The 15081-nt window shown below is 41.3% G+C and overlaps 1 protein-coding gene across 2 annotated transcripts; it reads right to left on the bottom strand.

Moving 5' to 3' along the window:
- Positions 1–267: 267 nt before the first annotated feature.
- PLK4 (polo like kinase 4) lies at positions 268–13075 on the bottom strand. Of its 2 annotated transcripts, none has more exons than XM_063415192.1 (16): positions 12885–13075; positions 12324–12419; positions 11788–11883; positions 11579–11693; positions 9723–10755; positions 8070–8170; positions 6494–6867; positions 5942–6046; positions 5461–5563; positions 4856–5005; positions 4347–4477; positions 3864–3955; positions 3499–3637; positions 2560–2700; positions 1555–1661; positions 268–1180 (listed from the first exon to the last, which is right to left on the bottom strand). In XM_063415192.1, the coding sequence occupies exons 1-16, from the start codon at positions 12912–12914 to the stop codon at positions 1081–1083; spliced, it is 2913 nt and encodes a 970-aa protein (XP_063271262.1). In that variant the 5' UTR covers positions 12915–13075; the 3' UTR covers positions 268–1080. The 2 variants fall into 2 exon arrangements, with proteins under 2 accessions (XP_063271262.1, XP_063271263.1); XM_063415193.1 differs by lacking the exon at positions 12885–13075 and adding an exon at positions 12566–12797.
- Positions 13076–15081: the final 2006 nt, after the last annotated feature.

Genomic DNA, 15081 nt, shown 5'->3' with positions numbered 1-15081 from the left:
ACTACTGAATTAAAACATGATTTTTTCAATACTCGCTGAAGGGGATACAGAAGTTTTATTCCTGTTACAGTCACAAAATGTTGTGAAAAAGGCCTTCACTTTTACAAGCTAATTCATAGTAAGTGCTAGTTGTATATTGTTCCTGATGTTCCAGGTGCTAAATTCTTTATTTGCAACCCAATTTCCTTGATTTGTACATGCCAAAGCAACCAAAGTTCTGTCTTTTAAACAGCAGCTGAACAAGGAGAACTGGCTTGAATCAGTTGAGCTGAGCTGTGCTTGCACACAGCCAGCACCAGCTCCTCTGGAACTCTTCATCCTCCCCCCTCCAGCACTGCTTTGGATCCCACTCCATCTAAGATCTTTTCCTGCCTGATAAGGAAGTCATAGAGTGTTTAAGTACAGATACAAGCACAGTCAGGAGTGTTAGCACACTTGAAATGCTTAGGAGAAAAGCTACTGTTAATGCTACTTCAGTATTACTCAATGTGTAAAACAAGGTAAAACCACCCAAAGTTATTAACTTTTCTCCTTTAGCCATTACTTCAGCGTGAAACAAATAAATAGATCCAGACAATTACCACTGCATTTATTTTTTTTTTGTATAACATGCTTGTGCAGGGAAATTTTAAGCTGCTGCTACAAAAAATAAAAACAGTTATAAAACATATACATATTTACATATATTACTTGTAAGACATAAAAATATAAGTTATTTACAAATACTTGAACAGCACAGATGCATTTTCCTTGATTGTTGGCACTGAGTAAGCAGTGGACTAAGAAAAAAAAAATACAGCAGATTCAGATTATCTCCAAAGACTTAACACAGTCAAGAAGTAAGTTCCTCAAAGTTTTGCTTGAGCGAGTTTATCCATCACTTTAATGAAAAGTATGTTTTGTATGATACTTCATACACAATTTGCTACACATAAAGAGAGTAACCTTCCCCCTTCCTAACTTTTTTACCAGATTTTGGAAGAATCTCTGCATAAGCTGAGTAAGATCAGTCACTCTGCTGGGAAGTCAGTGAGTGAGATTTTATTAAGCTCTTGTGCCGTGACAGCCAGTTTCCTCTCATCAGTGAGGGCCAGCTGGATTGGTAAACATTACAAGAATAGAAGACAGACAGTGCAGCTTCTCTTTGATGTATTCTGGCAACTTATCATCTTCTCCATACCTAGAGTGGCAAAGCAGCACAGAAAAATTGAGATGCTTAAATAATTTGTTTTATTTCATGACAATATCGTTCTTTCAAAACACTACTTTCCTCAACCTCGCTGTTTTTAATAGTATGCAAGAATAGTGGCTGTACTCTGGAGACCAGGTAGATGCACTCCCAGCTTGTTTTATTCCTTTGCTATCCAGAGTTCAATCAGCTATGGGTGCTTCTCTTGATTTAATAAGCTTACATAAGATAAGCAACTGTGAAGTGATGGCAACACTAAGGTTTAAAATTTCCAAACCCAAATCAATAGCAGCCATGAAGTTACCTGATGTACAATAGCCTTGCACTGAGTTCTCTGGATGTTTTAAAGGCAGGAACAGGCTTACCTGGTTGTCTGGCCCTCTGGAGAAGTGTAAGTGATGGAAGAGACACCTGCTTGGGCTACCAGCTGGGATCCATCATTGAACTGAACCCATACTGCTCCACTGGTCAGCTGATGAGACAAGTTACATCGTGGTTTGAGCATGTGAAATACAAAATTACAAACTTAGAACTTTTCTAATAATGGAAACTGAAAGCTTTTCAAAATTGCTGAAGGGACTTAGGTATTTTGGTCAGTCTTTCAAAGATAAAGATTGCATGGCTGTTACTTTGGAGGAAGTAGTCTCATGCTGACTTCCTCAGGTTTCACATGCTTGGTTTTAGTTATCCTTGTCAATGTTAGATAAAACAACAATTATCTTTAGCTTAACCACTCCTAAAGAAATTTTATGAAGGGTCAAACACTAAAAAGGGGCCCATTTGTGAGAGTTCACAGCTATACACATGTTAAAGTTTATATCTATCAAGAGAACTTTCTCCTGTTAGAACAGGAAGCTGACTTTATCTGGATTGCCAAGAACAAGGCTTTAAACCTAAAGTTTATCCAACAGAAATGCAGAGGGAAAATGGCTTTGCAAGGAAACATCTTTTCCTGTTGTAGAGGAAGATGCATTTCTCTTGTACAGATCTGGTACATATCTATTAAATCTTTCTCATGACACCTTTGCATCTGTGTTAGTGGACAGAGAAGTTAAACAGTTTCAGTTTTTTACTAGAGTCAAATTTAAAAGACAAAGGACACTGAAATAGGCAATAATAGCCACAGGAGAGCTGTGGTAACTGAGATACTGAACTATTATTTTGGTTTCTTCCAGTTATGTAGGTCACCATGGTTTTTATCTAAGATACTTATTTAAAAGGGTCTTTCTGCATACAAATTTTAGACTTACACTGTAGTGCACAACTGAATGGTTCCTCACAAATCAAGTTTAAAGTTCATGACTTAAAAATACTTATCTCAAATTAGTAGGAAAAAAGGAATAGGCATGCCTCCTTTATTAATTTCTCACCTGAGAAGCCCAACCAACATTTTTCACAAAAACAGATTTGACAAGCTGGGCTGAATTTGGACTGCATTCAGTTTGATGAACAGGGGAGCACGTCTGTTCAACAGTGTTAGTCAGAAACGTAGGCTTTTCATAGGGCACCACCTGAAACCCAGAGATGCACAGAATTAACACAATTAACAGCCTTGGCATTAATCCTCCTGATGAGCTGGAGTGGTCAATTGCCACCTGTTCATGTATACAGGCAGATTTAGCCTCTATGCTTCATTTAACAGCATTACAGCATAAAAACCCCACAGGGACACAACTTTTTGTTGTCACTTCACTTCAGCCAGGTGGAAATGGTCAGACTCTGTACTAGGGGCATGAACTATACAATCAAACAGATGCAGATCCAACAAATGTATGTGACAGATATTCAACAAAGCTCACAACACAAACTTAGTGTGCCAGGACCAGAGTATAATTCAGTCAGCTGAGGAAGTTTTATCAGGAACCAAAGCTGAGTGGGCCTTTTAAACAAGCCAGATGAAATTGCTCACAAAGCCTTATTGGCTACATGTATATTCTCACTTACCTTTGTTTTATATCACACTAACACTTGATTATTTCAGAACAACATCAAGAGCCAATACCCTTTGTGACACCATTTATTAGACAGTACTGAGGTCACATCAGAGCTCTCAAACTGAAGACTGCTGTCTAACACGAGTAAGCAGTTTTCAAACTATCTTCCAAGAAGGCATTCATGGTAAAGTTTTGAGAATGTTCTGATTTTTCAGCTCTTAAGTCCAGATATCAAAAATTAGTTGAAATGTAAGTTAACATTTCTAGTCAGTATGCTCACAAATGGCTAATAAAAGCCTATGCCTATACAAATGCAATTTCATTAATGCAAGTAAAACAGCAATATGGGAGACTGGTACATCCTTGTGTACTTACAGGAGCGCAGTCTGGAGTCTGAACTGGAGTAAAACTGGCAGCTTTATTTCTATCCAATGCCACAATTTCATTTGAATAGTTTGTCTTGTCCAACAGTGGAGGTGCTACAGCCTGCGGTGATTCAGTATTACCAGGTTTTCTGGAAAAACAGTGAGAAAAACAGGGAAAAGGTCTGTCCAAATGGGATTAAAGAAAAAAGTGAGGAGATATAGCTCTTCCTTCATTTTACCATGGACCCTCCAAAGCATCTGATGGCAGGAGTCTTGCAGAACTGTTTTTCAGTTCAAATACATAAGTATTCAATAAATATTCAATAAATACATAAATATTCAAATACATCAGTATTTTGAAATGAAAGCTATTACCTTCCAACAATTATTGGAAAAAATGGAGCACTTCCACTCCTTTTCTCTTCTTCCAAAACAGCACATTCCAGTGCAAGGCATATACGATGTCCCTGAAATGAGGAGTTTAAAAAAGTTTGAAATTGAGACTTGCATAACTATTTCATACACGTTTAGTGTGGCAAGTGAGCCCACACAAGAATATTTCAACAGTACTGAATTTTTCAAGTTGTACAAAGCAGCTTCATCTGTTGTGTTTAATCCTTTCACCAGACAGGCAAACCTGCTTTAGACACTAGTAAGAATTTCCTCTCTGTCTCACTTGTGAGGGATTGGAACCATTAGCTCTACTCTGATATTTGCTCTTCCAAAAAAAACCATCCCCCCTACTTAACAGTGTAATGAAAAGCATGGAAAGCAACACAGGAAACACATTTGTGAAAGGGAAGAGGAATTTTCAGGAAGTTGCTTTGGACTGGAAAAGGTCTCTGTAAAACGCCTTACCTCATTTGCATGATCCATATAAACCTGGATTTCCTTCTTCAACCCTGCTTCGCTTTCTCCTTTCAAAGTGAAGGATTTCCCTGACTTCTCAATCACACGAGTTATACCAGCTGTCTTATGGATCTTTGCTCCTGCAAGAAAATGTGAACACTCTCAGTGTGAGCTGTATAAAATAACAGTTAACCAAGGAAGGCTTGGAGTAGGGACATGCCTCTTACTAAGCAGGTTAACTACCAAAGGTAGATGTAAAGAAGAGCTCATGAATAAAAGCTAAGCATAATTTAAGTAACACTTTTGCAACATGTACTTCCTGAAGAAGATATCAGTAAGGAATTAAAGAATCAATTAATCTATAAGTGCTAGAATAAAGGCAGAGTGTCCAAAAAACTGCTTATAGCGCATTATTTTCTGTAAACTGGAGTGGTGCTTGTTAGGTGTTAGGCAGTATTTTAGAGCAGCCCTAAAATCATGATTTACCTATTTGCATAACTGCAAAAATGAATACATACCATCATAAAAACAAATTTCAACATCTGCAGGGGGTGAATTTTCCATCAACATGCACTTGGCATATCTTGTATAAAACGTCACTTTGGGGGTTTTTGTTCTCACCAACTGCACAAACTTAGCTGCATACTGGTATTTTTTCCAGTACTTTTCTAAAAAAGAAAATTTAAAAAAAAAAATTTAGAATTTAGAAGATTAAACACTGTGCACCAGCTTGAAGAGAAGTAATTTTAATTATGTATTTGATAGCTGAAGGTTGTGAGTAATATTTAAGTACTTGACAGGTATGTTTAAAGAAACTGACTTATTTCTACCAACAGCTCCTAGTGTGAATGAGGAAAAGCTTACAAGAGCTTTAATTTTAGTACACTACATTGTAAAGGGGAGACTCCTTAAAGCTTCCATATAAAAGGAACCAAAACCTGTGGGTTACACTTCCTTGTGAAGTTTCAAAACATTTTCCAGTTAAACTGTAGTTTGAATCTAATTCTGAAAGGAGTTTTACTTCAGAGTTATGTGAAAAGTAATAGATAAAAGCTATAACTTTGCAAGATTCACTTAAAATATCATATTAATCATCATAATTTTAAAATAAATTTCAGGTTACCTGGTAAGTTGTCAAAATTATATGTGCAGATGCCTTCAGGAGGAGCAGGAGGTCTGTCATCAAGAAGGAAACCTCTTCCTTCATTTGGATGGTAAACTGCAATCTGCAACAAGGGAACAAAAATTGTGTGTAGTGGCAACTTACTACAGCACTCTGCTGTAAGTTTTATCAGGTATGGAAATAACTCACATTTTAATTAATTACTGAGATTTACCATGAAACTCTATTCTTCTAAGTAATTATTTAACAGCAGCACTTTTTCACCAATACTTCACCTATTCCAAAAGTCAAGTCCAATTTTTCTCTGAAATAATTGCTTGCTCCCTGTATTTATATGGCTTTATTATGGAGGAACGAAGTTTACAGCTGTGCATATACAAACAGTGGATTTCAAAAGAAATAATCCCTCCAAAAGAAAACACAGCTCTGAATGAACTCTAAGCACTTTATACACCAGTAAAGAAATCACAAATATACTCACCACATTTCCATCACAAGATATTCTGAGAACTTCTTTCACAAGTTCCTGTGAGCGGTGTTCTTTCAGAAACTCCATACACACTTCCCCAGTATCCAGAATGCTCACCTAAATTATATTAAATATAAAGTTAAACAAAAATTTGCTTTCTGCAAAAGGTAAGATACCACTTTTCTCCCACAAATTCTTTAATAAATGCTTTTCTTTTTCCTTAAGTGCACTTCAAACTGATAAATGCTTCTTACAGTAACTTTTGTGATTAATACTATTTTTTAAAAGAGAGCACTTCAAGGTGATTGAAGGGTATCAGTCTGGTAACTGAGGGTGAGGTTTCTTAAGTGACAAATCAAACACAGACACTCTATTAGTCTGCTCTATTATGCTTTAAGTATTCTGTATATAAAAACTAAGATGCCTTATTAATACTATTTTAAATTAAATTACTCTAGATTAAGTTTCCTAAAAACATGTTTCTATTTTAGCAAGTGATTTTTAAGAGACAGTCACACTATGTTAAGCCCTTCAATTGCTCCCATTTTCAGAACTGATACTTACCACTGCATTTTTGGTTTTTTGCCTGATGGGTTTGAGCCTGAGAGCAGTGAGAGGTGACACAACACTTCGCAGAGTGGGTTTCTGGTGTGCTGGTGGCTCTTGGCCCCAAGTTTGGTTTTGTTCTGGAGCTGACCAAAGGCCACAGGTAGGAGATGGCTGAATTTTCTCGTTTTTGCAGAGAACTCCAGGGATGCATTTCTTTGGGTTTCTCTGGTTTAAAGAATGTGGACAGTCACCAGATCCATGGTGATTCCTTATGTCTTTTAAGGTGTTCCATGCATTTCTTGGTGCGTCCTGCTGCACATCCAGGTGGTACCGAAAACCTCCACATGCATTACTCTTGCCAGTCAGGTCTGCAGCTGGTCTCAGAGGAACTGAAAGCACCAAAGGGACATTGGAGACTCAAAGAGTCATAGCCAGAAGGAGAAAAAAATCTAGTACAGCTTTAAAAGCTTTATAAAGGATTGTCTTGGACTTTATTCTTCTCTTATTTAAGAGAAGAATGGGATTTCTTTAATCATCAGGCCCTTTAGTATCCTTAATACCAGTGCTAGCAAAGTTCCAGTGCTACTTAAAATAAGCTGTTCCTACATTTCAGTTAGGATGGTCTTCAGTTTTTAGACATCAAATAATTTTTAAGAATAATTCACAATCAAAATACTAAGACTTCAAATAGATTCTTACACATGAATTAGTTTAATTTGTTGAAAACCAGCTTATTTACCATTGAGATAACCACTAGTAGCAAATTTCATATAAGTTCCAGTCTATCTAACTAGTGTTTTACCATCTACCAGAGATTTTAGTACTCAAAATGTTAAATGCATACTCCAAATCCCTTGTTTTATTTTTAAAATTCTTGTGTTTATTTCTTTTAGACACCTGTTTTTATATTTAACCTTCCTATAACTCCTTCCCTAGTTTTGATATTTAAGCCCTTGATCAACTTTCACCTCACCCACATCATTACTGTGCTCCTTCTGCTGTGTGGCTGAACAGTTGAGAAGGGACCAAAAATTAAATAGGATTATTCAGACCATATGTCCTCTGATTCCAATTCCCTGTAGACAGGAAGGGAAGGAGTCCAGTAATATCAAACTAAAAAGGCCAGAATGGATTTATGGTTTATTCTGATGATTAAATTACATTATTTGCAAATGATGTAATATGATGCACAACAAAGAACACCTCCTTCCCTTCTGTGTCTTTCTCCTTTCCTCCCCCCATCCTTCTGCAGCCTTATTATCTTTCTCATTCAGGTCCCATCTTCTCTTATTTAGTTGTATTTGCACAAATAAATGACAGAGCTTTCAAGTCACCTGCTGGTATTTTGTCCTATATTTACACTGAGACATTTACACAACTGAGTGGTTATGTCAGGGTCTAAAATTCTGGTTTCCTCTTTGGTTTTGTTTATTTGTTTTTAAACTAAAATGGTAGTAGAAAATAAGCTTGTTTTAGGAAACTATGTATTCCAATTCAATGTACAAAGAAATTAAAAGAAATAGAAAATCCCACTGAAACTATTACAAGTCACAACTCGAGTGCAAAAACACACAAGTGATGAGTAACACACCATTTGTCTGCATGCTTCCAAGCCACTGCTGCATCGTCTCAGCCTGGGACTTCTGCTCTAACAAACCAACCTGAGGCTTCACTGGGCACACATAATTTGAGCTACAAAATAAAAGTTACACACATAATCAAGATTGCAGCAAAGACTCACAACAAAAGTTACAATGCTACGGCTGTAGAAATCACAACACTTAAAACGTTTAGGAAATGCAGGTGGCACTTTGTAGCTCTAGGCAGCATAGAACATGCTCCTTTCTCATGGGGTAAAGAATAGGAAAATAAAATATTTTCCAAATGGAATGAAAAGTTCTGATAATGCTGCCAGCAGAAGCTGTTCTGACCTCCACCTCTTAATTCACAGCCTTGGAGAAGACACAGTGATGACATGACACCTTTGACCCCGTGTATCTCACTCAGCATAACAAACACACAGCTGAAAGATGCCCATCCTGCCACCCAAAATAATCTGAATTTCTAGAAAATACAGCCAATCCCAAAAATGATAAAGATTTTTTACCAGCTTTTTAGATGATGATATATATGTAGCCACAGGTGAACTCAAGATATAATCCACGTGTTGAAGGATAAAGAATACACACAAAACCAGTTACTGCAGAGTCACTGATCTGTTGTAAATTGACACTAAGCTCCTGTGAGGTTTTCTATCTCACAGGATATAGCCTGAACCTGTTTGCACTTTCTTGTAATGATGATGAGTACATCACCATTGGCAAGGGCTCACCTATCACCAAAACCACCTCAAACCCACAGAATTGAAACCATCTAAATCAAGTCTAAGGACCTTGCATTCAAGATGCTGTGTAAGCCAACTACTGGTGTAAGAGGCTTTCCTATGATCAACTATGTCAAAAAAGTTGCAACCATTAAGTTAATCCCCACACTCACATTGATATTCTCTCATGTTTACATTCTGCATGGCTTTATGAAGTTATGGGGGAACAAAAGTAAGCACTACAGTAACATTTGCATGAAGTTTTGATTCATTAAACATTTCTCAAACTAGAAACAATGCACATGGCCTCTGAACTTTGCTTATGTCAAACACTTGAGAACAGTCACGAAAAACTTCTTATTCCATTTACTTTTTTATGGGGAAAAGTGCTTGTTTGTCTTTTCCTTGGTCTGATTTGCAAAGAGAAAATATAGGAAATTATGCCAATTCTTAATGTGGAGAGAAATGCAGGAATTAAGATATGGAAGTCCTTATATTAAAACAGAAGACGTTTCTTTTGATATTCTGCTCATGGAAAGCCTATAGAAAGAAGGCAAGATTTGCACAAAGAAGCTATAAATAAGTACAGAACTCAATTTCAGATAATTATCTATGATTGAAACTTTCCTTTTCTGGTACAACACCTTTATAATCTATTACCTAATCTTTACTAAATTTTTGTTTTATCCTCTCTAAGCATAAGGAAAAAGTCTCCTCAAGAGATCAGCAAGTAAAAATGTTGATAATTGCACTTTGAATGCCTTCTTCCCTCTTTTTTTTCCTCTGTATCTTCTACAAAGAACAATTAGCAAGGCTCTCTACTACAATTACTGTGGAAAAAGAAATAATCAACTTGCTGCAAGTGGAAAGAAGACAATAATAGAGCTCTAAATTTCATCTGAATAAAAAACTGATTCTTACTGTGGTTGATCTTTTACAGGTGGAGATATCTGCTCTTCAAAAGAACCAGAAGTACTAGAAGTCTTCTCCTTAAATATTTCTCCTATATCAGCGTAGCTGTTGGCAGGTGAGAAGTATTCTGTGTTTTCCCTTGTTCCTATTTTAGGCTTGGAAAGCACTTCCATGGAGTGACATCGCTCCCCGATGCTGGCTATGCCCTGAGCCTGGCTGGGGGATGTGCCAGACCTGTCTGAGGAGTGGGCTCTCCGGAGGTAGCGCGAATGTGGCCTCTCCTCACCAGGCTGGGGGCTTCTTCCCCTGCCACTTCGGCCAATTTCCTTTCCCTGAATTCCCCACTGTGGGAAAGAACCACTTCCGTCTGCCGATGAATTACTACTGGAATTCTTGTTTATAGGAAAAAAAGTAATTTTATTTGGGAGTGGCTGCCCAACTAACAGCTTCTTCTTTTCCTTCAAGCAACTGCTGGTACTGATGCTGGAAGAGCCCGTGAAGGTTGTAGAGATGGTGGCATTTCCACTGTCCATGGAATCTTCTGAGGTTCCCAAATCTCTGCTGCGTGCAGAGCTACCCCTGGACATAAAAGGGTGATCCAGCACCGAGGAAAGACTCAGGCGGTCAGCGGGGTTTTTGCGCAGCAGCCTGTGAATGAGGTCCTGCGCCTCTCTCGACAAGAAGGCTGGCATTTCATAATCTGCCAGCACCACTTTATTCAGCGTGTTCCTGACCGTGTCCGTGTCAAAGGGCGGCTTTCCAATGAGCAGGGTGTAGAACATGCAGCCCAGGGACCACACATCGGACTCCAGCCCGTGCGGGCTGCGCGTGGCGATCTCCGGAGAGATGTAATTGGGAGTTCCACACATGGTGTAATGCTTCTCGTGAGGCATCTTCAGCTGCGTGGCCAGCCCAAAATCAGCAATCTTGACGTTCATGTTACTGGTGAGTAGGATATTGGAGAGGGTGAGGTCCCGGTGCAGGATTCCATGGGAATGGAGGTACAGCATCCCCGTGATGATCTGGTGCAGGAAGTGTCGCGCTGTCAAAGCAAAACCACATGGGGATTGGAAATCGTAGCTCTGAAGATAACTCAGCTTTAAGCCTGCTTTTTGTCTTGCTTCTATGTTTTTCTTATTTTTAATAAAAAGAATGTTACAATGCTGCTTAGGTGTCAGACTAGTGAAATCAGAATTAACTTTCTGCTTTCTACTTTAAGTAAAATGGCACAGCTTTGTTCTAAGTTCATGAAAACCTATGGAACGTCGGAAACAGGACTGGGAATATTTTCAATTGGCTCAAACTTTCTAAAATTAGGATCTTAACATTAAAGCTAAGTTGCTCATCACTTTCGGAAACAGATACAAATTAAACAAATGAAGCCTGTATAAGCACTATCCCATTAATCCAGTCCTGTGGCCTGGGACCCAAAAAATCCCTATCTGTAACAGTATAATGGAATTAAATTAGGAACTGATAGAGAAGTAGGTAAGCTGGAAGAACTGAGCAAGAGGCAAGCCTGGAGGCAGTAAAGGCAGAAGTTGCCAGTTTTCCTGTTCTTCTTTCCTCTTCTCAGTCTTGACCTGCATTTCAACACAATTCTAATTACAAAGATAAGCTCTACCTTCTATCTGTCTCTGCCTTCTAAAATCACCATCTTTTTATACTCCAAATAGCACAAACAGAAACAAATGTATATAGAAATACATGTGAATATATGCACAATAATAATTAATCTCTAGATTATCACTTACACAAGATTTTAAGGTATAGAAACTGTGACGGCAGCTTTAAATACTCTAAATATTTATTGAGTGAGCCAAAACATTAATGCAGAGGGGTACACAGACCAAAAAAAATCTCACCTTCATCTTCTGAAAAAGGTTTCTTTCTGTTCTTTATGTATCTGCTCATTTCACCGTTGTGACATATCTCAAGAATCAGGTATACGTAGTTGCTGTCTTCAAAATAGTTATAAAGCTGGAACATAAAACAAGGAAAAAATGAAATGCAATTTTGTAGACTATGCAGCAAGTCACATATTCAGCCCTGTCTACAAACCCCCAGCTCTTACCTCGAGTATAGATGGATGCTTTAGCTGACAATGTATTTTCACCTCGTTCTGAACCCTCTGTACCATTCCAACTTTGTGCATGGCTTTTTTGTCTATCTGTAAGTGGATCACAACAAAACTTAGGTGTTCAGTGCATATTTGCCTGACAATTTTTAAGTATAATCAAGTTTTTACATAGTTTAACTTAATGTACTTTTTTAATGAACAAGTACAATAGATAATTGGAGGAACACAACTGAAAGCAACCAAGTGTTAACATTATCAATACTAACATTTATTAATTTTTTTTTCTAAATACTTAAGCAGAGAAACTTAAATCTGATTTTGCTATGCAGATAGGCTAAACACAGTCAACACTAAAAAGCATTTCTATTAGTTACCATGTCTGTTTGGCTGAGGATCGAGTCACAATTTTAATATCACTTATATACAAACATTCAACTCAAACATCAGTGCCCAAGTGCATAACCCCAACCCGTTGCAACTTTGCGTTTGGTCTCCAGGGAGACGGATACTTCCTTGGCCGGCTGCCTTACCATTTTGATGGCCACTTCCAGGCCAGTTTTCAGGGATACTGCTCTGTAGACCCCAGCGAAGGAGCCCTTCCCCAGGAGGTTCCCCACCTTGAAATCCTGCAAGACGAACAAACCAGCCTCGTTAGCCTGGGGCTTTGTCACTCAGGCTCCGCAGCGCATCTCCCGATGCGGATGCTCCCACCAGAGGTGGGGAGCCCCGCACCCCCGAGCCCCGGGCGAACCCCGAGGCGGCCCGGGGGTACCTGGGGGGAGCTCTCCGGGGCACGGCGGCGGGGCCCGGCAGGGCCGCACAGCCACCCCCGCCGCATCCTCCTGCCGGCACCGCGCTGGCGCTGGCACTGCCCGGGGCGGCGCGGCAGGGCCGCCTTCCCGCCGCCTCTCCCGCCGCGGCTCCCGGGGCGCGGGATGCAGCCGCCGCAGCTGCCATGGCAGCGGCCGCCAACACGTGGGGACGGGGCGAAGGCGCGGGAGGAATCGCGCTCCCACCAACACCCGCCAGGAGCGGGACGAGCCCGCGCCGGCCCCTCCGCGCCCCGCGGCGGGAAGGGCTGCGCGCCGCACCTCTATCCTCTCGCCGATGCAGGTCGCCATGGCGCCGGCCGCTCTCCCTCGTGTCCCGCTACCGGTCGTGCCGAGGGTGTGGGCCGCGGTTGCCCATTAGGGCGCCCCGGGCCGCCCGCCCCGGCGCAGCGCCGCTCGCTCCCGGGCCCGGCGGCGGCCGCTCCGCGCCCCCCCCGCCGACATTTTGAAAAGTCGCGCCGTTACCCCCCGGCCCCGCCCCGCCCCGGGACGAGGCTGCGTCTGACGCAACGCGTCACGCAGCGGCGCGCGCGGCCCTCGCGGCAGGGCTCGGGGGGAGGAGCTGCCGCGCGTGCGCGGGGCGGGGCGTGGCCGGGCAGCCGTTACAGCGCGTGCGCTGTGAGGGGCGCGCGGTGCGAGCGCGAGTCGCCTCAGCCTGCGGTGCGGGAGTCCTGCAGTGTTGGGGGGTTACCCTGGAGATCATCGGGTCCCAAACCCCGCTGCCAGGGGCAGGGACACACCACTTAGATCAAGTTACTCGGGGTCTTACCCCCACCTGTTTTTGAATACTGCTCGTAGTGGGGCGTCTGCAGCCTCCCTGGGCAGCCTGTTCCGGAAAAAAATTCTTCCGAATATCGAACGTATATTTCCCCCCTCTCAATGTGTATCCAGTACTTCTTGTCCTATCACTGCAGTTCCTGATGAAGAGTCTCTCTCCCACGTCCTTATTGGCTCCCTTCAGATACGGGAAGGTTTTTGTGAGTTCTCCCTTCAGTCTTCTCCAGGATGAACAGCTCCAGCTTTCTCAGCCTGTCCTCACAGGGCAGGTGCTTCGCTCCTCATCAACCTTGTGCCCTCCTCTGGACTTGCTCCAGCAGTTGTGTGTCCTTGTGTTGGGGACACCAGAACTATGACCAGCACTCCAGGTGCGGTCACACCAGAGCAGAGGGAAAGAATCACCTCCTTTGGTCTGCTGGCCATGCTCCTTTGGGTGCAGCCCGGGATTTCCTTGTCTTTCTGGGCCGTGAGGGCTCACTGCCAGCTCCTGCTGCATTGTTTATCACTCATCACCCCCAAGTCTTTCTCTGCAGGGCCACTCTATCATTCCTCTGCCCAGCCTGTTGCTGTTCTGGGATTGCCACGGCCCAGGTGTAGGAGCTGGCACTTGGTTTTGTTGAATTCCATGAGGTTTGCCTCGGCCACACCCTCAGGTCTGTCAGGGTCCCTCAGGGCGGCATCGCTTCACTGCAGCGTGTGGGCTGCTCCACACAGCCTGCAGTTGACAGCAAATCTGCTGAGGGTGCGCTGATCCCATTGTCCACATCACCAACCAAGATGTTCAACTGTATTGACCCCAAGGACACTGCTTTCAGCTGTAAGTCATGGTTTTTTACAAACAAATTCCTCTTGGGTCTTTAACCTTTTTCAAAGGTACTGCAAGTCCCACTTCTGTTAGTGTGTTCCAGACTGATAGGAGCAATTCCTAATAGAAGTTGTGCTGGTTTTGTGGTGGTAATTGCTGTAATTAGCTTTTCTTTAAATTGTTTTCTTTGACAAGGAGGTGCAATGAGTGGCAGGCAAAACTGAGAGGCAAAGGCAGAGCAGCTGCTTGAATCCTTTTGTGGATTTAATTCCCAAGAACCTTGTTTAATTTTCTGAAAATGCTATTTCCAACTTCTTTTTTTCTGCTGAAATAATTTCTGAACTCTGAGTTTAAAGAAAAAGGCAAGTGAAGATAATCAGGAATGAACCTCATTCCATCATCTGTGCTTAGCGTGCTCCTCTTGACACAAATCTCTCTTTAACCTGAGGTGCTAACACTTTATTGGGCAGACCTCTGAGTCTGAATGTGACTTTAAAAGTATTGAGTATTGACTCTTTTGTAGCGTGTTTTATCTAAAATACAGGGTAAAAAAAATCCTGGAATCATGTATGGGGCTTCTCACATGTCCTTCAGCTCCTTCATTTAACTTTTATTTTGTCACCGTAGCAATTAGACCTGGTCTACAGCAGTTCCATGGCTGATGTGAAACAAAGCAACGAAGTTGAAACAAATCTATTTCTGTGGGAGATAGATGCCTTTGCTGGATGCCAGGTGTCATTGATGAATTTCCTTACTGTAGTTAAAGTGAATTTAAAACATGAGGGAACATCTGCAAGCTCCATTACCTCACCAGTTTGTTTACAGTCTTGTGCTTCTCTAGCTGTGTCTGCTCTATTAAAAAATTATATTCGTTTT

Source organism: Prinia subflava, chromosome 18 (assembly GCF_021018805.1).
Source record: "Prinia subflava isolate CZ2003 ecotype Zambia chromosome 18, Cam_Psub_1.2, whole genome shotgun sequence".
Lineage (NCBI taxonomy): Eukaryota > Metazoa > Chordata > Aves > Passeriformes > Cisticolidae > Prinia > Prinia subflava.
Note: the sequence above shows the minus strand (reverse complement) of the source record. Positions and strands in the feature narration are given on the sequence as shown.